General features: G+C 51.0%; 1 protein-coding gene across 4 annotated transcripts in view; it reads right to left on the bottom strand.

The window, feature by feature from the left end:
• Positions 1–2,732: 2,732 nt before the first annotated feature.
• ARRB1 (arrestin beta 1) overlaps positions 2,733–22,333 on the bottom strand; it is a 78,422-nt gene continuing 58,821 nt past the window's right edge. For 3 of the 4 annotated variants that reach the window (XM_066250024.1, XM_066250034.1, XM_066250007.1), the window contains exons 6-16: positions 21,185–21,244; positions 20,239–20,306; positions 18,003–18,138; positions 16,332–16,416; positions 15,813–15,885; positions 15,348–15,485; positions 15,185–15,268; positions 13,990–14,013; positions 11,499–11,569; positions 10,638–10,689; positions 2,733–9,294 (exon numbers count right to left, since the gene is read on the bottom strand). In XM_066250024.1, the coding sequence (XP_066106121.1) occupies positions 9,183–9,294; positions 10,638–10,689; positions 11,499–11,569; positions 13,990–14,013; positions 15,185–15,268; positions 15,348–15,485; positions 15,813–15,885; positions 16,332–16,416; positions 18,003–18,138; positions 20,239–20,306; positions 21,185–21,244 (903 nt within the window). In that variant the 3' untranslated portion in view covers positions 2,733–9,182. The remainder of the gene's footprint in view (positions 9,295–10,637; positions 10,690–11,498; positions 11,570–13,989; positions 14,014–15,184; positions 15,269–15,347; positions 15,486–15,812; positions 15,886–16,331; positions 16,417–18,002; positions 18,139–20,238; positions 20,307–21,184; positions 21,245–22,333) is intronic. The other variant, XM_066250017.1, reaches the window with a different exon arrangement.

The raw sequence follows: 22,333 nt of genomic DNA, 5'->3' as shown, positions 1-22,333 counted from the left end.
TTTGGTTTTCAGCAGTTTGGTTATGTGTATCATAGGGTTTTATTTGAGTTTAACCTGTTTGGGATTTGATCAGCTTCTTGCATTTGGATATTTATGCCTTTCATGAAATCTCTTTTTCTGCAGTAGTATCTCTCCTCTCCTCTGGGAGTTCAATGACATAAATCTTAGACCCTATGCTATTATTCCATAATTTTTTCAATCTTTTTTCACTGTTTTTCTTTCTTTTTTAAAAAGTTGGCTTTAGAGAGAGAAAGCAAGACAAGAAGGGAGAAAGATAAGAAGCATCAACTCATAGTTGCTTCACTTTAGTTGTTTATTGATTACTTCTCATGTATACCTTAACCGGGGGCTCAAGCCAAGCCAGTGACCCCTTGATCACGCGAGCAGCCTTGGGATCATGTAAAAGATCCTGTGCTCAAGCCAGCAACCCCACACTCAAGCTGCTGGCCCACACTCAAGGTGATGACCTCAGGGTTATGAACCAGAGACTTCAGTGTTCTAAATCAATGCTCTATCCACTGCACCACCACTGGTTAGGCTCCACTGTTTTTCAGTTTGAATAATTTATACTGATGTATCTTCAAGTTCATTGATGCTTTCCCCTGCCACTTTCACTCTGCTATTAAACTTAGCCAGTTAATTTTTAATTTCAGATATTTTATTTTTCAGTGCTAAAAATTCCATTTGGCTCATTTTCTAGTTTCTATATCTCTGTCAAGAATAACTATCTTTATAGTTATAATAGCTATGAAGCTATAATAGCTATAAACAGTTTCAAGTTATAATAGCTACTTCAAAATATTTTCTAATAATTTCAGCATCTAAGTCACCTTAGAGTTGAAGTTGACATATGCTTATTATATAAATACTTTCTCTTGAGAACTGGTTATATTTTTCTGGTTCTTTTTATGGTGAATAATTTTAAATTGTATCCTAGACACTGTGAATGTTATGTTCTGTAGACTCAGTCCTGTTAAAATCCTTTATAGAATATTGATTTTGTTGTGTTTAGAGGCAATCCACTAATTTAGGTTCGGACCCTAAGTTCTGTCTCACCTTCTGTTGGTGGTGGTTCTAATTCAGCCCAAATTCCCAAGAGAGAAGAGGAAAGAAAGGGAAATTTATCCAAGGAAGATTACTTCTCCAATTTTTGACTCCAGTGCACCATCTTCCTGCTTTTGTTTAATTTTCAGAATCATTAGGTAGTTGTTTTGTATTTTTGTCCAGAGTTTTTATGTAACCAGGAAGAGAGATAAGCTATAGCAGACTTTTGAATTCCTACCCAGTTTATTTTGATTTACTAGAGTTTTAAAAAGCTAGATAAATGAAGTCCCAAAGCACCATGAAAACAATGACAGCAAGAGAAAAAACTCAAAGCTAAGAAGTAACAGCAAATACCTCTCCTGTATTTAGTCTTGGTTAGACGTCAAAAAGCACTCCTAAATTGTGATGCCCAGCCCAATGTGATTATTTCTATTTTCTGGATAAGATTAAAAAAGAGCTGGTAATTTGCCTATTTATTCCCTGATCTAATCCCCTGACCTTCTCTTGCTCTGTACTACAGGGCACTGATCATTATAAACTATATTTTCACAGATTCCTTGAAAATTAGCTCTAATTTAGTTCTGCCAATAAAAGGCACTCACATGAGATTGGAGGGCTGGAGGAGAGGAGAAAGCAGTCCTTCTTCCCCTCTTTCTGCTTCAGGCAGCATCTCCAGCAATAGCTATGTTTCTTTTGTAGTCTAGATTTCTCAGATCCCCTCTCCCTCAATGTCCCTAACACCACCTCCATTCCCCATCCTTCCACCTTACAGGTGGTTGTGATTTCCTGTTGTGTCTGATCTCTGGGTTGCCTCACCTCCTGTTTACCCTTTCAACTTTCACAACCTTTTTATAACAAGTTTCTTCAATTAAATTCATGCTACTGAAATACTGGCATAGGCTCTCTTTATCTGGACTCAGACTAATATAGTCCACGCAGAAGGGAAGAGTGAAAACTCTAGCTTAAGTCTCCTGATTCAAATGTCACTGTCTTCCTGCTGCCCTTCTCTGGCCAGGAGGGAGCATCAGGGAACAGACTACCTTCTGGCCAACCTGGAGGGCATTGCTTTGATCTACGTTGCAAATCATTTTAAAGGAACGTAAAGATTTGTTTTTTATATACAACCCATTTTCTTAGAGAGTCGTCTTGTACTCATCAGCAGCTTCCTTTTGTGTTAACACAGTATATTGTCATTTAGAACTCTGAATCTTTCATATCTACACCGTAGCTCCTCCCATGTGTTCCTTTGGAAACAGGCAGAGGGTAAGTTGTGGAAACTGAAGTGACTTCAGGAAGACCCGGCAGAGCAGAAGGTGAGAATCGAACAAGAACCAGGGCTGGGACTGGGTCAGGACCCAGTAGAGATGGTCGATGGTGCCAAAAAGATGGGCTGGCTTCACCCCAGGAATAAACCAGGGGTCGTGGGATCCAGTGGTGTCTGAGAGGATCAGAGTTTTTGCAACTTCTCCAAGGCCATAAGGTTGGTAAATGGTAGAAAAGGGAGAGGAAGCTTCCTGGCAGTTACCAGAGGGGGTGCAGGAACCAGGTGGGAGTTGGAACCACAGACGGGACAAAAAGCACCTGACCCAGACACGAACGAGCCCTTTCCACCAGTCCAGGGTATCAGGGACCACATTTGCTGATCTATGTTCTGCTGGGGGCGCATGAGACAGAAAATAAGCACAGCCAGCACTTGTCACAAAAGACCTTTAATGGTCTCTTATTTATGGTTCTTTTGTTCATTGTCCTGTTAGAGTCGAATAAATTGTAATAACTTATCTGAAATAATAAGGAACACCACAGGTACAACAAATAAACCTGGCAGGTGGCCCAGGAATGAGGATGTCACAAAATAATCACTTCACAGAGGAGCCACAGACCTGGAGACCTATCCCAGCCATCGTCACTCCCCACACCCAGGACCCATACCCAGTCACTGTGCCAGGCTGAGCACTGACTCTTATTGAGTAGACACAGGTGCCACCTCAAACCTCCAGTGTCTGTGGCTGGCCCTGAACACTGAACAGAGACGGTCCAGTAATACTGTCCTTCACTTGTTCCCCTGAGTGCTCTGCTGATCTGCAGTGCAGGCCATGATTGCTCCCCGAGTTTGTGAGGATCCCACTTCTCATGTGATGCCACGTCTCATATCCATAAACCCCATGATCCTTGCAGTAATTCTTGTGAAGCGGGCAGATCCTGGAACTAGCCACACACTACATACACGTGGGGAAACTGAGGTCAGTGGGTTCCAAGAGCACGCTCAGACTGAACGTAGAGCACTGGTGGCACTCTTCTCCCATGCCACATGGCACTCCTTCTCCCATGCCACATGGCTTGCAGGGCCCAAAGCCTTACATTTTCACCTAGAAAGCTCTGGTTGGGGGAGAGGCAGGACTCTGTGCCAGGGGCTGGTCCAGGTCTCATCAAAGTGCCACCCTCAGCCCTGATGAAGGGGCCTGGGCAGAGGTAGGAAGGACTTTGGGAGACTTCGGGTGGGGGACCAGCCTCTCCTCAGGCACCCTCCTGTGGCCCACACACTTGATTGTCCACAAATGTGGGAGTGGAATCCTATTAGAATTACTCCAGGGAAACTTGTTGCCTAAAAAGTCTTTGGACAGATCCTGCCCTCACAAGACAGTCTTTTGCTATAAAGCAGAGGTCTCAAACTCGCAGCCCGCGGGCCGCATGCGGCCCGCCCACCAATTTTGTGCAGCCCGCAGACTGGCCCGCAGACTGGCCCGCAGATTAATCCATGAAGTTTGATTAGTCTGCGGGCCGCACAAAATTGGTGGGCCGACCGCATGGCAACGAGTTTGAGATCCCTGCTATAAAGCCTCCCTCAGCATTTTTTTATGAAACTTGGACTTCCATCTGCCTGGCTTTGTGTAAAGAGGATCCTGATTCTAGTTTCTCCTCCTGTCACACTATTCCTTCTGCCACCCCATGTGCCTGGGCCAGGAGAGCTGGGTATCACACTGGGATACAGACACAAGACCTAGGGTGAGGGCTCGGCCTGTTTCCTTGCTCCACAGTTTCCCATGCTAAACAGGCCAGTATCAGGGTCAAGACCCATCCTCACTGAGCACCAGGCCCCTGCCTGAATGAAACCTAGGCCCGAGCTTCAGGGTGGAAGGCTATAAAACCAACAAATGTGTGTGTGTGCGTGTGTATAAGCAAATGTTTGGGCCTGGGTCCTGTGACCCAAGTCCCAAGTCCCAATACGGAGATACTTTGCATTGGAATGCTAGAGCCTCTCCAACATGAAAAGCAAGAATAGAACTTGTGCTTGCTGGTCTAAGATCAAACCTCAAAATGGTGGTTTGAAGAATGTTTTCTTCAAAAGGAAGTTTGAAGGTGAAACCTCAATAGGCAAGACAGATAAAAGCAGAGTTGGTCTGGTGGAAGTGGGAACGGGGTGGGTGCTGGAAGTGGGAAGTGGTGCTGGAGACCTAGCCAATGCCTCCACCCTCTTCCCACTCTAGCAGCCCCTGACAAGGCTCTGTGGAACAGCAGGGTTCCACCGCACCTGGTTTGAAAACCACTGTGTCAGAGTGTCTATAGATCATGGGCCCTGGAGACCTGTGCTTTGACTTCCCTTTCAGGGTGAAGAGTTGGGAGAGAGCGAAGGCAGGGAGGATACTCCCCATACAACAGGCCTCTCTTTGAAGCACTGTGCAGTGATTCCATAGGGGAGTATCACAGGTAGAAATCCTGTCCCAACAGGTAGGCCATTTCAGTCCTGGAGGGAGGACACAGTGATGGAGCTGCCTGGGCCAAGATGCAGGCCCAATGCAGGTTTATGCATGAGGATGAGGAAGTCTGTTTTGGTCCTTGTTAACTTTAAAAAGAAAAATATCAGAATAGCTATAGGCCTATGGACAAGAGACTGTATAAGAGTTCAAGATTCGGGGCTAATGTCTTCCTCTGGGACGGGTCAAGAATGTCCAGTTCCCAGTCGGTGGCAGGAGAGAAACTGCCTTTGTATGCTGTTGAGACCACTGGGGGGCAGGTCAGCTGGGGCTCAGGTCTGTGTGAGAGGCCTGGGTTTTCCCTGAGCCTGAATGCCTCCCAAGGATCATCAAGCAGCACTGGCAGCTTCAGCTGACCCTGAAAGGGGCCTTGTACTTTGAAGGGAAGGGGCAGGCATTTTCCGCTCCACCTCACTCTTGGGTTCTGTGATGGAGTGCTGATTCAGGGCCTGGGGCTGGGGTTCTTACTAACCTGGGACCAGAGCCAAGGCTTCCTGGCCTCTATGGGGTCCGAGGGATGAGAGATGTGGGTGACACCAAGCCTGGGAGGGCCCAAGATGCCCTCAGTCCCAGCCACTGACAATCTCCATGTCTTGTCTCTCTGTCCTCGTTGTTGCGACCATTACCTGTCCCTGGGCTGGCACCCTCCTGTATACCTGTGTGGGCACAGCATTCCTGGATAGCGTCTCAGTTTCCCCCTCAGCTGGATCACCAGAGCCGACCTGGCTACATCTCATTCTGGTTGATATCTGACTAAGTGAGAAGAGGGCAAGAGATGACCAGTGGGAGGAGTGCTCAGCCCACAGCAAACTTCCTGTGTGACCTCGAGCCACTCTCTTGTGGTGGCAGGTCAGCCATTTGCAATACACAGGGCTGACTTTTATCTTTATTGACTTCTATCCAGCTGGGCCTCAGCATTCCTTGAGTGGGGTATAGCTGTCCCATTTTATAGTCAGGGAAACTGAGCCCAAGAGGTTGAGTGACTTGCTCAAGGCTACTCAGCTGGTTGATGACAGTCAGAATGGAGAGACATCGTGGACTTCCAGGCCAGGGTACTTTTCACTGCACCCTGTGAAAACCAGCTCGTCAGCAGCTCCCCCGGATGAAGCAGGGTCCCAAGGGAGCCCCCTCTCGCCTGTCCGGGTGCTGAGGCTGATGAGGTCCGTGTACTCCAGCCGAATAAGCTCGTCCTTCGTTTCACTGGGACTGATTTCTCCCGTAGTTAGAATGCTGAGGCCTCCAGCTGACCCTCTGCCTGGGGACTTCTCAGTCCGGGCCACGGTCTTCCCGACTAGCCTGCTACCTACATGCCACCTTCAGGGCCCACTGGAAAGTCCCAACGTGGCACCACATGGCCAGTGCAGGCCTCACATGTGTGCAGAGAGAAAACTGACACTGTGGGCTGGTGCCTGGGGCCCAGTGGGGCTCCCCACACCCCACTATACTCCAAGGGCTCACGTGAGTCCAGAGGGAGAGGGGCCCTGTAGAAAAGGACTCGGGCACGTTTGGGAGCTGCAGGGAGCGTGGGGTCTGGAGCAGACCAGAAGTTTGGAAAGATGATCTGGGCTTTTCTTTCAGAAAGAGGCCAGAGGAAACACTGGCCTGGTGTCCCCCCGAGCTGCAGTACATGGCTGTGCGGGAGGGTGCCGGACCAGGGCAAGGAGGGCTAACCTCCAGCCTGTGCACCATTCACAAAACTGTACATTCGAACGTAGGCTGACTCCACCCGGAAAGGGCACTGATTCTAATTCACATCAAGGCACTAAATGGACTAGCAACAGCCATGGAACCCTCAATAAAATGGCTCCATTCTTCCCCGACGACTTTTCCCCGACCATGAGTTACCTGAGGACAGGGGCTGGGACTGACCCATCTCTGTGTCTTTGCTTGGCACCAAGCAATTTAAGTTATCAGCCAAGGATGGTTAAGCCAAATTCAAATGAACTTGACCACTGCCCTTCTGCAGTCCTGCACTCAAAGAGTGAAAGGCTAGATGGGGCTCTGGTGCTTCCTGCGGCTGGAGAAAGTTCAGGCTGACTCTGGGATAAACCCACGTGATAGATGTGGAGGGGGTGCAAGCTCAAGAAACCAGAGGCAAGTCTTTTGTGCGCACACATTAGAGATGAAGGAGGAGGTGTGTGGGGCAGTGGTCACCACAAATCCTAATGTGTCTCATCCCAGCCCCAGTGGTTCCAGAGGGAGACGCAGGCGCCCCTGCGCTTGTGGTGCGTTGTGCCAGCATGTTGTCAACCCTGCAGCTGCCCGGCGAGGTGCAAACTGCCCAGCAAGCTCTGGTAGGGGCTGCGTGCCCGTGGCACCTGCAGCTAGGACTCCAGGTCTGGCCAGGGGAGTGTGACTGTCCCAAGCTGACTTGATTCTCACCTAGGTAGGAGTCTCTAGGGTTGAGTCTTCGTGAAAGTCAGAAGGGAAGGGCTAGAGTGCAGTGCCAAGCATGGGAACTGGGGAATCCACCGTGGCAAATAGCTGCCCAGTCCAACCCAAAAGGGGCTGGACAGAACAGGGCTGAGATTCAACTTGGATAATAAAATTTCATTGTCTCCTTTTTCAGACAATTCTAGGCTAGAGATAGAAGGAAGCAGGAATTGAGGAGCCAGCCCCTTGGACCCGTAAATCAATATATTTGCTTGGGTATAAGGTAAACCTCAGGCGTCTGCATCCACAAGGGGCCATGAGTTACTTCAGGCCCTATCATAAGCACCCCTCCACCCCAACAGGCTCAGCAAGTACAAACTCTGTCCTTGTGTAATACTCAGGCCCCAGGGCCGAGCAGCTCGGGCTAGTATGGCCACACTTTGACATCAGGCAACCCTCCAGAGGCCCCAGAAGGGGCCTTCTCAGGCCTGGGGTGGGAAAGTAGGAGCTCTACCTGGCCCTGCCACCTCCGGGGTCTAATGAGTCCCCTCTGGAGGCATCCAGAACAAAGTCAGTGGCTCTGGCTCCGCCCTCTAAACCAGAAACTTTAATGTTCACAAATTCTTGGAAGCCAGCTGGGCGGGCCCTGTGTGATCATCTGGTCTAACCCATTGATTTTCCAGGTGAAGAACTGAGACCCAGAAAGAGAAAGGAACTTTCTCAAGGTCACACAGTAAGTGAGGAGCAAAGGCTTTTAACACTTCCTACCTTATCATCTGCCTGCCCTGTTGCCTTGGAAACACCCCAGGTCTCAATCACACAAACACCATCCAATGGGTACTGTGTCACCATGACACTGGGAGCTACCAGGGGGGTCATCAACTCCCCAAGAAAATAAAGGGTTCCTTGTTACCCAGCAGCCCCCTACCTTTTAGGTGAGGGCATCCCGATGGACCCTGCCTGCCACCTTTTGGGGGAGGACCCCTTTGGTCTGTGGGTATGGTGGCCTCAGGCACTCTCTCTCAGCCTGCAGGACCAGGACAGCCCAGCCCTGGAGAACTGCAAGGGAAGGCAGAACCTGACACCCTCTGGATGTCCAGCCTTATTTGCCATGGGGTCACCAATCGTTAAGTCCATGAAGACAGGGGACAGGGCAGACTCTCCCCCACTGCCCCTGCACCCATCTGTCGGTCACCCTTCAGGAACCCTCCTCTGGAGCTTTGGCTCACTCTGCCTGGGGTTGGGGGAGAAAGGGGTGCTTTCTCGAGACCCCTCCCTTCTCTCTCTCTGTGCATATTTATAGACAGGACACACACATAAGAAACGAGGAGGTTATATCCTGACAATACTGAAATAGACTTGGGCGAGTTCACGCAGCTTGCCTTAGACTAGGTAACTGCTGGTAAGAAAGTCAGTCCAATTGCTTTTCTCCACTCCTTGGGTTAACACCAATGTCACCGTCAGACACAGTGGGACACGGGGCAGAGATGGGGGTAGAGGGGAGAGCTGTTGAGTGGGTCAGAACTGCAAAAAGCTATTGAGAATCTATCCACAGTCCACCCTCCCAGCCAGAAGAGGGTCGCCTTCAATGTGGTCACCTTTTAGCTGCCAGGCTGTATTAACCACCTGGGACTGTGGACATCCTCTCACATATCTCGATCCCCCATCCCCACCCTTCCAAGCCCTGGGCTCTCTCCTCCCCCCTGCTCCCTATCCCAAGTCAAATTCCAAGGCCAGAGCCAGGGTGGCCTTTCTGCAGGTCAACAGGAAAAGAGGGAGGACGGAGAGGTGACTGCAATGAGAGGGTTATGGTGGTGCATGTGGGCCCTGTTGGCATGGTGATGTGGGGCTCAGCCTGAAGCCAGAGGTTTACCACCACAACCTGGAAGACCACTGGGCCCCCTAGTAGAAACTGGAAGAACAAAGGGGAGGGGGCACCAGGACAGGAAGAAGACAAATAAGCAGCCTAGCGCAGGCGAGTGGCCCCGGGGCTGCCCGGGGAGGGCCGGCCGTCTATCTATTGTTGAGCTGTGGAGAGCCAGTACCATCTTCCTCCTCCTCCTTGTCGTCCTTCATGCCTTTCAGTCTCTGACGGGCAAAGTCCTCAAACACAATGTCGTCATCGCTGGTGGGAAAGACAAGGAAAATGGGAGGCTGTTTGCAGGGCAGGGAGAGCAGGCTTACTTAGAGGCATCAGAGGGCCAGCCTGCCGGAGGGGCCTCGGCTACTGGCCTCTGGGCTGACCTTGGGCAGAAAGGCCTGCCAGGCTGGCACGTCTGGTGACTGAGCTAGTGCACATGGTTTGCCTCAGACTATGTGACTGCTGGTAGAAAATCAGCCTAATTGTGACCAGTGACAGTGGGACTGGTCACATCTGGCCTCTAGCCAGTTGTGGAAATACCAGAGGAAGGCATAAGTTTGCCTTCTGTGTCCGAGAGCTGAAAAGTGACCCGGTTTTTGAGGAGTTGTGCTTGGGGGGCAGGGGGGGCTTGGGCCAGAGGAAGAACTTATTCCCACTGTGAGAGGCCAGGCCCCCAGCAGTTCCACAGCCTATTCTGAATCCCCCAAGAACAGGCCCAAGAAACCCCACCCAGTCACTGAAAGGAAGCATCTTGGTTTCTGCACAAAAAGGGGTGGGTTTGGCCCACTGGAAGAGAAACTGTGAGCTCACACTCAACCCAGAGGGACCTCAGAGAGGAAAGGCTTGGGGGTGGCAAATCTAAGTAGGGGGGCAGAGGAGGGGTCGGTGGGGAAGGGGGTACCTGAGTGAGGTTTCTAAGGACTAAGGACTGCTTCCAAGCACAGGAGTTCCCTTCTACCATGAAATATGCCCACTCAGGCCACCCAAGCCCCTTTTCCCCCAGAATTCAGCCAGCTGTGTGAGGTGTCCTCTTGGAGTGACTTGAGACCCCAAATATCTTCTGGGAAACAAGGGAAGAGCAGATTTGGATGGAGCTGGCATAAAAAAGCTGGTTTGCCCTGGACGTGGTTCGTGATGTCGGCCCAGGTCCTGCCCCTCTGGTCACTGGCCAGAGACCTGATGGCCTTTGGCCGCAGGAAAATCCACATCAGTTCTCAGGAGTCAAAAGCAACAATACCCCCAGAGCCTTCCCACCCCACAGCCTGATTTGCTGGTTAGGTGCGGAGAGGGCAGGAGAGCCCCAGCCCAGGGCTGTGACCCAGCCCTGTGTGAGCTGAGCAGGTGCTGTGGACGGACTGGCGGACGTGCAAGGACGAGAGAGGAAGACAGACCCCAAGGCAGGAGGAGGAGGAACAGGCACGGAGGGTCCTTCAAGTCACATGCAGGCAAGCGGGTTGCTGAAGAGGTGAGCAAAGGTGGCTCTCAGCAGGCGGGGTTAGCCCAGCTGCTCCTCAGGGGTTAATAAGCATATATGCAAATGACCCTGTTACCCCACCCACCTCCCCGAGGCCCACCCTCCAGACGTCTGCAGGCAGGGTTTGGCTTACTTTGTGTCAAGTTCTATGAGATTGGTATCTACTGGCGCCTCGTTTTCTGGAACTAAACACAGGGTGGGTGGGCACCCATGGGTTAGTGGTGAGTGGGTATGGGGGCACAGGTCCTGCCCCAGAACTAAAATGAGGAGGGCAAAGAAAGAAGGGAGTGGGGAAGGAAGGTCGTCCCTGGTCTCAGAAATGCCCCAAGTCATCCTAAAGGAAGGCTGAAGGGCTCAGGGAGGTTCCGGAGGCCCTTGAAGCCCCAGGGGAATGGGAAAGCCTCTGGACCCAGCTCTTTTTGGCATATTTCCAACATGACTTAGGCTTATTTCTTGCATGCATGACTTTCATTAATTCTAAAACAACCTTTTTTCCCACACATTTTCACATCTCTGAAGTTGAGGTATTTTTACAATCAATGGTATTGCAAAAAATGTGGGAACATTTTTCTTTCCTTGTGGTACATACTAGAATGTCTCTATTAACTGACATAGTCTTAGACTTAACGTAGTATGACCAGTCCCGTATTACTTGGAAAAATGATTGGGTGGCATGTCCAGGGGTCATCTTATCCTTTCCCCCACACCTGGATGTGAGACAAGGGTTCCACGCATGGGCAGTGGGCCACCCTCCACTCCCAGCCTTGCCCCACCCCGAGAGAGAACAGAGCCAGACCTCTCTGTCTCCTGGGGAGTTAGATGTAAACAAGCAGTGTGGGCCTCACAAAAAAATCCTGGGGAGCTGGGGAAGCAGGAAGACCTGGGCTGAAGGCCGACCCAGAGGGGCTGACCCAGATGGGAAAACAGCAGCTGGTAGAGGAGAGGGTTGGCTATCTAGAAACCTGTACCCCAGTGACCCACAGATCGTGCTCACCTTCCCGATGCGGGGGTTCCTCTTTGGGCTTGGGGTGCATTAGGGTGAAAGGCAGCTCCACGGCCACATCACTGAAACGGAGACCCAGACCCAGTGAGCCTCAAACCCACTCTCTGTCTGTGAGACGCAATACCTTGTCAGTGTAAGGGCTGGGGAGGCTTTTATGGTCAGAAGCAGCAGCTCTGAGCTGAGAGGCAGGAAATCTGGCCTCAGGTCCTGAGTTTGCCATTCTCTGAGCCTCTGTCTTTCTTGGAGTTGAATTAGGAGACTTCCTCTCCTGACTCCCAAAAGAATGGAAACCTCCTCTTTCCTGAGAAGGATCCCTGGTTTCCCATGAGCTGGGAGGAGGCATAGGGGTAGAAAAAGATTGCCCAGGACATTGTGTGCATCTTGGTCACTGATATTTCCAGAGGTGCCAAGGGACCCTGCCAACCTCAAATCACCATAGCCAGCCCAGTCCTCCCTGACACAGCCCTTCCCAACATCCTGGTTGGAACTCCCCCACCCTCATCTGTCCCATTTCCCAACATCTCCAGGAGGCTCCTGTCAAAGTGCTTGGATGGCCCTACCCCTGCCATCTCGATGACACACTGCTAAGGTCAGTTTAATCAAATTCAAATTGAATGGGACCCAGGCCCTGGGGCTGTCTACATTGTGCATAGAGGCTCAAAGCCTTGTGGGTATGGAGATGAGGGGGGACAGTGGGGGAGAACAAGAGGGGGTGGGGTGCTGTCACCAGCCAGTGCTTCTGAAAGACAGAAATGTAACACCAGACATTTACATGGTGCTGACTGTGCCAAGGACTATCCTAGAGCAGGGGTCGGGAACCTATGGCTCGCGAGCCAGATGTGGCTCTTTTTATGGCTGCATCTGGCTTGCAGACAAATCTTTAATAAAAAAAATAATAATGTTAAAAATATAAAACATTCTCATGTATTACACTCCATTTCCTACCGCTCATGTTCATGGTTGCAGGTGGCTGGAGCCAATCACAGCTGTCCTCCGGGACAACACCAAATTTTTATTGGATAATGCCTAACGTACACGGGTCATTGTATGGCTCTCACGGAACTACATTTTAAAATAATTGGCATTCATGGCTCTCTCAGCCAAAAAGGTTCCCGACCCCTGTCCTAGAGTGACTCTAATCTTCACAACCATATGATTGCACCCAATGTACAGACTGGGAAACAGACATAGGAGTAAACATATCTTCCCCAAGGGCACACAACTGTTAATGGGAAGGGACAGACAGGATTCTGACTCCATAATTCATACCCTTACGCACCCAGTGATAACAGTGGGTGGGAACTGAAGTGATTCCTACCCACTCTCCACTCTTACAAAGGCAGCCTCAGAAGCCCCTGCTCTCAGCTTGAGGTGCCGTCTGTCCACTGTGAGTGCTGCCAGGCACATCCTCAGCCTACTGCCCTTGCTGCCCAGGGCCTGTCGGGAATGAGGGAGGAAGGGACAGGGGACACAGGGGACAGGCAACCGGAAAGGTCTGTTCTGCCAGCCCCACCACTCACCTGGGGGCACTTTACACCTTCAAGTCTCACTGAGCTCATCTGGAAAATGGGGATGACAACACCTACATCCTACAGAACCACTAGAACTTCCAGGAGATGCTGTAGGTAAAAGGCTTGGTCACACTGTGAGGCTTGTGCCTTGGTGAGAGCAGGGAGGTCTCGTAAGGCTATTGAAACAATGGGCTCTTTCTCTTTCCTTTTTCTTCCAAAGGGGATTGCTTTTCCAGGTTCACTTGGAACAGTGAGCTCTCAGAATGGAAGCTGGTGGAAGACTGAATGTGCCAGCCTCCACTAGAGCCATACAGGATACGGATAGAAGAATCTGGACCTTAACCTGCCACCAGGCTCTGAGTGAGCAAGGACCAGGGCTGTGTATGATCCCTCTCTGGAATCTCAGCACCCAGCACAAGGCTGGGCACAAGGCTGGGTGCAGGAAATCTTTACTGAAATATACTGAATTGAATGGAACTGAATTTCACCTTTCTAAATGGACTGATTTCTTAGGATGAGGAATATTGCCATTGTGTCAGAAGGAGGCAAAACCACTGCATTTGGGGCACACACATTTTTGGATGTATGTGGCTCTCGAGCTGGCAACAAGGGAATCTCGTCTCCTAAAGCAGATCTCCACAGGACCTCTCCTTAGCAACACCCGGCCAGCAGTTCCTTCTCATTAGTGCAGAAGTTTGAAAGCCATGAAGCTGGCATTTCTCCAAAACAACCTATAATTCAGACTAATTTGGAGCTACTCCCTAGATCAGTAAAGCCCACTGCGCTGTCTACAAAGGTCCTTATCACTGGGGTGTGATGCAAGAGCAGGGTGAGGTTTTTAAAAGAAAAACTGCATCCCCCGGTCCTTCAGGGGAGGGTTCTAGTCCCAGCACATGACATACGATTCATTCCAACTAAGTGCCCTGCAGTTCTGGAAGGTGGAACAATCAGGTGGAAGGGAGGGACTTTACCTGGATGCAAGGTCTCCCAACAGGCTGGGTGGGTCAGAGGAGGCGGGAGAAGTGGTCAGGAGAGGTTCAAAGAGGAAGAAACAGAAAGCATGTTCATTTCACCACCTCGGCTGCCCAGCGGGGTAGAGAAGACCCTGGGACACAATCCCACCCACCCCCTGCATAGCTGTCACTGCTCATTCAGAAATAAACAGACATGACATGAGTCTTCCCCTGGGGGACTGAGATCCAGGTCCAGCTCAGTCAAACCCCCTACAAGGCCTGGCTGAGCCCCAGGATCCACATCCACAAAGGAAACATAAAAACTAAGCCCCATGCTGTCCTCCTGGGAAGCAGCTTGGGATTCACCGAGGATTCTCCGGGGAGCAGAATGGGGCTGCAAGGGTTGCAGGACACGAGACTTGGGTTGCGATTCTGAGATGCTGTCCTGTAACGTGTGGTCAGTGCTGCATGCCACCATCTGCGTGGGGCATTATTCTCCTAGTAAAGGGGACTGAACATCTAACGCTCTTAGCTTTCCAATCTTTTTGTAGAAATTTATGAATTATAAAAAAAAAAATCCCTGTGGAAATTTAGAAATCCCAATTCTATGTTTATAATAACAACATGTAGGTCCAATATATGGGGAAAGTAGATTTTCCCGTGCACTGCTGTGACCCAGCACCCAGCCCATGACCTGAGAGTAAGGGAGGTGACTGCAGGAAATGTCTGGGCCTCTGTTTCTCCATCTGTAGAATGGGAGAGTCAGAACACCCCCAAACCAGCTGTGGGATTCTCAGCCCCGTTAGCCATTTCCCCAGCAGATTAGCATGGGCATGAGTGGGGGGTGGGTGCTGTATCCCAAGGTACAATGAAGGGCACAGAACCCTTGGATCTCCTACACATAGACTCTGGGAAGACTCCCCCCACCATGCGCCCAGAGAGGGGCTAAGGCAGAGGGGAGGAGAAGGAGAAAAAGATGGGAGGGGCAAGGAGGGGCTGAAGGCTTCAGAAGCAACAGGATAAAGGGGCAGAGGAGGAGGAAGAGAAGCAGGAAGGAAGAAGAGAGGGAACAGGAAGTCCTCAAGCTTGGTTCACCCTCGAGGTGGATGCAGCTAGGAAGTCCAGCAAACAGGTAGAACAGGGAGGTAGGCTGCAGGGGTTAGGGGCGCTCCCCTCTGCACTCAGGGGCCCCGGGCCAGATGGGCGCACTCACCCGCCCCGAGACACCACGAGCTTCACTTTCACTTTGTAGGAAACGATGATGCCCAGGATCTCTCGGTTGGCTCCTTCCCTCAGCCTGCAAGGACATGGGGAAGCCAGTTCGTGGGAGCTCACTGGGTGGGGAAGACAGGGCAGGGGTGAGGGCAGGTCCTCACAGGGTGCTGGAGGCCAGGTTTGTGTCTTCATGCTTGAGCTTCCCATCCAGGGCGAGGCCCCGCTTCTCTCGATTGTTGGCCAGGAAGGGGGTCAGCGTGTAGACCTTGCAGAACGTTGAGCTGGGTGCCACTGTGTCACTGGGAAGAAGGGAGGTGGGTGTAGCAATACCCACTCCCCAGAGCTAACCCCAGCCTAGCCAGGACATCTCAAAGACCATAGTTACACTTTAAAAATGGCCTTTTAGTGGTTCTTGTCCTTGCCTGTAACATGCATTCTCTTGCAGCTAAATCAAGTGGATGTTTTCTAAAACGCTATTCAGGATTATGTACCATGAGTGGCAAGGAAGTCTGAAGCCCAGCCCTCTGCCAGGTGGAGAAGGGACATCTGAGCCTGTAAGTAGGCCAAGGGTTTCTCTTTTCCCCACCCAATCCCATGCGCCCAAGGCTGGGCTTATGTTCACTTACTCTGCCTCTTCCATGGCCACAGGGCACTTGTACTGGGCTGTGTTGAAAAGGCAGATGTCTGCATACTGGCGCACTGGGGCGGAAGAGGGATATGGGTGGTGGGAGTCAGCGACATAGCTCCCAGGCATCCCAGGCACCCTGAGTTGGGGATGTGTAGCACCAGGCAATACCCAGAGTCACCTGGGGCTTCCACAGGAGACTGTCCCCATCCTCCACCCCAAAGGCAGCCCAAACACACCCTTTCCCCTTCCATAACTAAACCATCTTCCCCTCAAGGACAGCTTTGCCCCAAATCCAAGAAACTTAACAGGAGGTGGCATAAAGAGTAAACTCATTACCTGGCCAATAAGCAGCTTCAAAAGCTTTACCCTTTGGCTTAAGCAGGCCCTGGGCTTCTATGCGGGCCAGTAGTTATTTATAAAGCTGTTAACAAGCCGAGAACCTTCAGCTAACCCCTACCCTTGAGAGGATTGCCCCCCCCCTTGCCCACCCCCTGGGCTGGGCCTCTGCCTGGGGTACCCGAGATCTTGATCTTCTTCACTGTCTTGTTGGTGTTGTTAGTGACATGAACATTGACGCTGATGGGTTCTCCGTGGTAATAGATCTGGAGAGAAGGGAGAAGGGTTGGATCGGAGGACACCAAAGCTCTAGAGAGGGGGAGGCACAAGAGACCTCACACACATCTCCTGGGACTCCCCAGACCTTGGCCACTCTGACATTGGCCCTTAGCTTATCAGCCACTTTCCAATGACTCTAAGCCACCAGGCATGTTAGACTTCAGTTCCTTTGTAGGACCTTGAAGGATAACTGAATTAGAAGGTACTATTCTACTCAGCCGTAAGAAATGATGACATAATGTCATTTAAGACAACAAGAATGGACTTTGAGAATATTATACTGAGTGAAATAAGTAAATCAGAGAAAGCTAAGACTTGTATGATTTCACACATAGGTGGGATATAAAACAGATTCATGGACATAGAAAAAATAAAGTGGTCACCAGGGGGAAAGAGGTGTGGAGGAGAGGGGGGGGAGGTGTAAAGAGGAACAAATATAAGGAGATGGAAAATGATTTGACTTTGGGTGGTGGGCATACAACATAATCAACAGTTCAAATGCTATAGAAAAGTTCACCTGAAGCCTATGTACTCTTATTGATCAATGTCACCCTGTTAAATTTAATTTTCTAAATATAATTTAAAACTTAAAAAAAAAAAAAAGAAGAAGAAGGTGCTGTTCCTGGGCTCCAATCTGGGTTTAGTCACCAGAAACAATGAAAACAATAATAAGAAGAATGAGAATGAGAGTGGTGTGACCTTGGACAGGCTAAGCCTCAGTGTTCACCTCCGTCCAATAGGGGAATCGGACTAGGCAATGACGTATAAAGTTCCTGCCAGCTCTGGTTGTCTGGAAGTTTAGGCACAAGTGGATCTCGAAGAAGCAGAAGGTGAGGAGGGTTGGCCCGCTCAATAAGGGAACCTGCTCTGAATCTTTACTGAAGGACCCCAACTTGAATCTTGCCCCAAGTACTTGCTTTCAGCTGTTCCCAAAGAAGGAGAAGAGATGCTCACGGCTCCAGGATGAAGGTGGGGGGCGGGGGGCGGGGCAAGAAGATGGCCACAACCCAGAATCCTTCGGGAGGCACACTGATTTCTTAAGTCAGTTACACCAGTGGTCCCCAACCTTTTTTGGGCCACAGACCAGTTTAATGTCAGAAAATATTTTCACGGACGGGCCTTTAGGGTGGGACGGATAAATGTATCACGTGACCGAGACAGGCGTCAAGAGTGAGTCTTAGATGGATGTAACAGAGGGAATCTGGTCATTTTTTAAAAATAAAACATTGTTCCAACTTAAATATAAATAAAACGGAAATAATGTAAGTTATTTATTCTTTCTCTGCGGACCGGTACCAAATGGCCCACGGACCAGTACCGGTCTGCGGCCCAGGGGTTGGGGACCACTGAGTTACACCCTTCAGGTTCATGCCCCCTTCTGCCAACCCTTTAGGTCTCAAGAGGCTTCCCCGAATCCCCTGAGGAAAAATTCAGGTCCCCTGAACCCTGTGCTCCTGGATCTGGGGGCAGAAGCTCCTACCTGAGGAGTCCTGAGGCCAGGAAAGAGCTAGGATCTGAAAGGCCCCGCCCTGGTAGAGCAGTCCCCATCCCCCACCAAGTCTGAGCCTCCTACCTCTTTATCCAGGGAGGCCTCTAGATGCAAGGGTTTGTCCGACATGAGGAACTGCCTGGTGGTCTCGGCTGTGGGCTGGGGGCCAGGCCTCTCTGGGGCATACTGAACCTTCCTGATAACCAGGCGCACAGAATTCCTAATGGACAAGGGCAGAGCGAAAGATGACCAGAGTCACCTGCCTCCATCCCCTTCCCTTGCAATCCTCACATCCATCTCCTGCTCAAGAGACTGCTGCCACCGCTCCCCATGGCCTTAGACTCCAGTCCAAACTGCAGAGATTGGAATAGGAGCCTTATCATCTGGCCCTACGCCATCCTCCTCCATTCTGTCCCTAGCCATCGCCACCTTCTCACTATCATCCTGGGTGGTCCGTCTAGCCCTTTCTCTGAAGCTCCACTTGCACTGGGTCCCTGCCTATAATACTCTCTTCCCACCATATCTGCCTTCATTTTCTTCCTTCTCCAAGGCCCAGCTGAATGCCTCCTTTTCCAGAAAACCTTCTTGGTTCACCCACTTGGATCTTCTCCTGGTCTGAACTCCCACATCAGGGCCAAACCACCCCATGGCAGCACTGCATGTATGTCCGTCTTGGTAGCCAGGGATGGTAAGAAAGGGACTATGTCTCACTTTCTGCTGATAGGGTAAGCTCCGTAAAGGCAAAAATTTTGGTCTAAATTGTTCACTGCTGCATTCTCAGCAGTGACAATGTTTGCCATATAACAAATGCCTGCTAAATATCTATTTAATAAGAATATGCAGAGGAGACACTGACCTTATGAAGAAACAGGGCCTTAGAGAGGTGACAGGTTCAGTGATGGGGCAGGGATTCAGTCAGGGGTTGCAGGCCAGGGAAGGGGGAAAAGATTCAGTGAAAGGTGGAGGCCCAGAGACAGGATGGGGCTCTATGAAGGGGACAGGAGCTCAGGGAGGAACAAGGACAGGGAAAGGACGGGGACTCAAGGAGGCAGTCTCCATGACATGCCAGATGGGCTGGCATCCCCGCTTCTCAGCTAAGCTGCCTTCATTCCCTGGAACCGGACAGCCAGGGTTAAAGTCCTAGCTCTCCCCTTACTAACTTATGACCCTGAGTGAATTAACCTCTGTGTCTCAGTTCCTCATCTGAAGAACAGTGACAGTATCAGGACCAACCTCTTAGGGTAGCTATGAGGGTTAAATTAGTCCATACATGCCCATCACTTTGAATACTGTCCAGCACTTAATAAATCTTTGATAAATGATAGGTGTTGTATCATTATTAGTAATAACTCTAGTGAGGATTTAAAATGTCCCATTGGTGGTGAGGTGAGGAGCAATGTGTTGCTTGCTCCTCTTCCTTGCTTTGATTAGGCTCCACCCCCAAAACCCACAACTCCCCTCCTTTCCCCTGGTCTCAGACCTTAAGAAGAAATGGGGGAGAAGCAAGGAGGAAGGGTCTCATTCCTCCCCCACCCTGATCCCCAACACGCACAAGCTGCCGAGGCTGGAGATAGAGATGCATGCAATACATCCTGAAGTCACCAGGTGGCACACTCACCCCACTCCCTAAGAGAATGCAGTTCCCTCTGCCAGTCTCCTTTGGAAATTGTAACAGGCAAGGTGTAGTAACTACCTGAGTTGAGGGCTGAGGCAGCCCACTGGGGCAACTCAGGGCCAGCTGTTCCAGGCTGCCAGTCTGGGCTGTATGTCTGCCCAGGGCTGTGCCTCTCCAAGGGAACACTTCCCTCTCTGAGACATGAGTTTACCTCCCCCTCATTTGCCCCTAGGTGGGTTCACTTTCTCTACTCCCCTCTCTTGCTTAGAAGCCTCCATTGACACCCCCCGCCACCACCTGCTGCTGATGGCCTTCCAGGAGGAGAACTGGGAAATGGGGTCTAGGATGGCGTGGGAACAACTAACTCACTATTTAAGACAATCTAAATTTCAGAGTTTTTCCTTAACAAATTAAAAAGGCATGCACTCTGCAAGGGACGAGACCAGAGTCAGGGAGATGGCGAAAGCGGGTACAATGGTGTAAAGTAAAAAATGCCAAGTCGAGTTAATTGAGTTACCTCCCCCAGGAAGCCCTCCATGACCTGCCAGCCTTCCAGAGTTCCCTTCTCAGAGCTCCCGAGGCTGGAATGTGTGGCCTCTCCTCAAATGCTTCCAGGTATTGTTACTTATCTCTTCCGAGGGACCGGCCTCTCCCTCTCTCTGCCAGCAGACAGCCCACGCCCAAGCCAGAAGCTGAGCCACTCACCGCTTGTGGATCTTCTCTTCCAGGTTCTCAGCACAGAAGGCTTTGACTTCATAGTCCACACCACAGGCCTGTGGGGAAGGGCTCGCTCACCACAAGGCCTGGGAGTGGGAAGGGTCCCAAGAGCACGGGCAGCCACCCTCTCGTTTTATAAACAAGGAGACTGGAACGGAGCCCCCAGCCCCCACAGTCCGACAGGCCCTTGGTCTGACTCAGGAGCCCTGTGGTCGGCCCCAGGGCTGAGCTGCCTCCTTCTGTGGCTGCCTCCCCCACCTGACCTTCCCACAGAGCTGTTCCCTGGCTTCCTCACCAGAGGTCATCCAAACCACCCTAACTGGACTCCATTCTAGGGCTGCCTGCCTTGTCTGGGTGGCCATCCTCACCGGGGCGGCCATCCTCACCGGGGCGGCCGCCCAGACACGGCAGCAGGAGCCTCGGCACCCTGTCCGGGAGCACGCCCTGTGGGCAGACCGGGCACTGGGCACATTGCTTTGGCTTCTTACTCCATCCTCTCAACCACAAGAGGAGGCACATCCTTTTATCTCCATTCCGCAGATAAGGAAATTGGGGCTCAGAGATCCGAGGCCTGTGACAGAGTGGTATCACTTCTCTCTGAGCCTCAGTTTCCCCACCCATGAAGTGACTGCACCTCCATATGAGGTGTGAAGCCAGGCAGTAGTCCAGAGAACATCTGTTCCTGTTGTAGCCCACACCAAGGTCAGTGAGAGGAACTCAGGAGAGCCTCTGGACACGTAACTGAGTGTGGGGTAAAGATGATGCCGTATCTGCTGCCCTCTTTATAAAGAGACAGATTAGATTGGCCTAGGTACGAGAAGGCTTCTACAGGGCAGGGGTGAGGGTGGTTTTAGCACGTCCTGGAGAGAAAGCCAGGGACCGGGGGACACAAGTATCTTGTACTCAGAGAGATGCCCCTTTTGAAATGACCCACCTTCCCTGTGTCTTCAGGTCCTGGCTGCAACGTCACCGAGCATGGGAGGTTCAGAGGGATCTAAGGAGACAGACAGAATGAATCTCCTGTCACATTTACCACTTACCTCCCATGTCTCCCACCCCCACACATTCATCAGACCAGGGGTCCCGAAGGACAGGCATGTCTCTTCCATTAGATTAGGTGCTCCAAAGGCCAGCCCATGTCTCCCGCATCAGACCGTGCCATGCCGTGTCCCACATGGGGCAGAGGGCACCTCCAAAAAAGCCAAGGAGGCCAGTGTTTTCTTAACTGAAGGGTTTACCTAGCCCAGCCCTCTAACAACAGTTGAAGAAGGTCCTTCCATGATGTCTATTGCGGTGGGCAGAATAATAGCCCCAAAGATGTCTACATCCTAATCCCCAAAACGTATACCTATGCTACCTTACATGGCAAAAGGGACTTTACAAGTGGGACAAAGTTAAGGATCTTGGGATGTAGAGATTACCCTGGATGACCCAGGAGGGCTCGATGTAATCACAAAACTCCTGAGCAGTGAAAGCAAGACTGGACATGGATGGGGGAGAGGAGGCTGCAGGCAAGGACCCTGCGTGTCTCTAGATGCTGGAAAGGTTAGGAACAGATTATTCCCTGAGCCTCCAGAAAGGACGCAGCCCTGCTCACATTCTGACTCTAGCCTGGGGTTGGAGGTGGGGAGAGGCCCATTTTCGACCTCTGATCTCCAGAACTTTAAGGTAATAAATCTGGGTCCTAACTGGCAGTTTTAATCACCAGCAGGTTTGTGGTGGTTTGTGAACGGCAGCCATGGGAGATCAATACATTCACAAAGGAGAGGATGGTCCATAGCCTCTCCCCTTCTCTAACCCTCCAAGAAGGCAGGAGAGTCCACTTCATCCCAGAACCAGAGTCTGAGAAACAAAAAAATTCAAAATCCAGAATCTTGGAACTTCGGACCAGAAAGATGGCAGAGCAGGGAAATCCACTCCTTGCCACCCCTCGTTTGAGCCGGGCTGAAGCTGGGCAAGTAGACAGCCAGTCTGAGGGAAGAGACAGCCTTGTAGTGACCCAGGGGTGAGAAAGGGCCCCTTCTTTCTCTGCAGTCCCCTACACCCCCTTTCCCTCACCAGTGAGCTGGAACCTGGAGGGTCT

Source organism: Saccopteryx bilineata, chromosome 1, assembly GCF_036850765.1.
Source record: "Saccopteryx bilineata isolate mSacBil1 chromosome 1, mSacBil1_pri_phased_curated, whole genome shotgun sequence".
NCBI classification, from domain to species: Eukaryota; Metazoa; Chordata; class Mammalia; order Chiroptera; family Emballonuridae; genus Saccopteryx; species Saccopteryx bilineata.
This window is presented reverse-complemented; position numbering and strand designations above follow the sequence as displayed.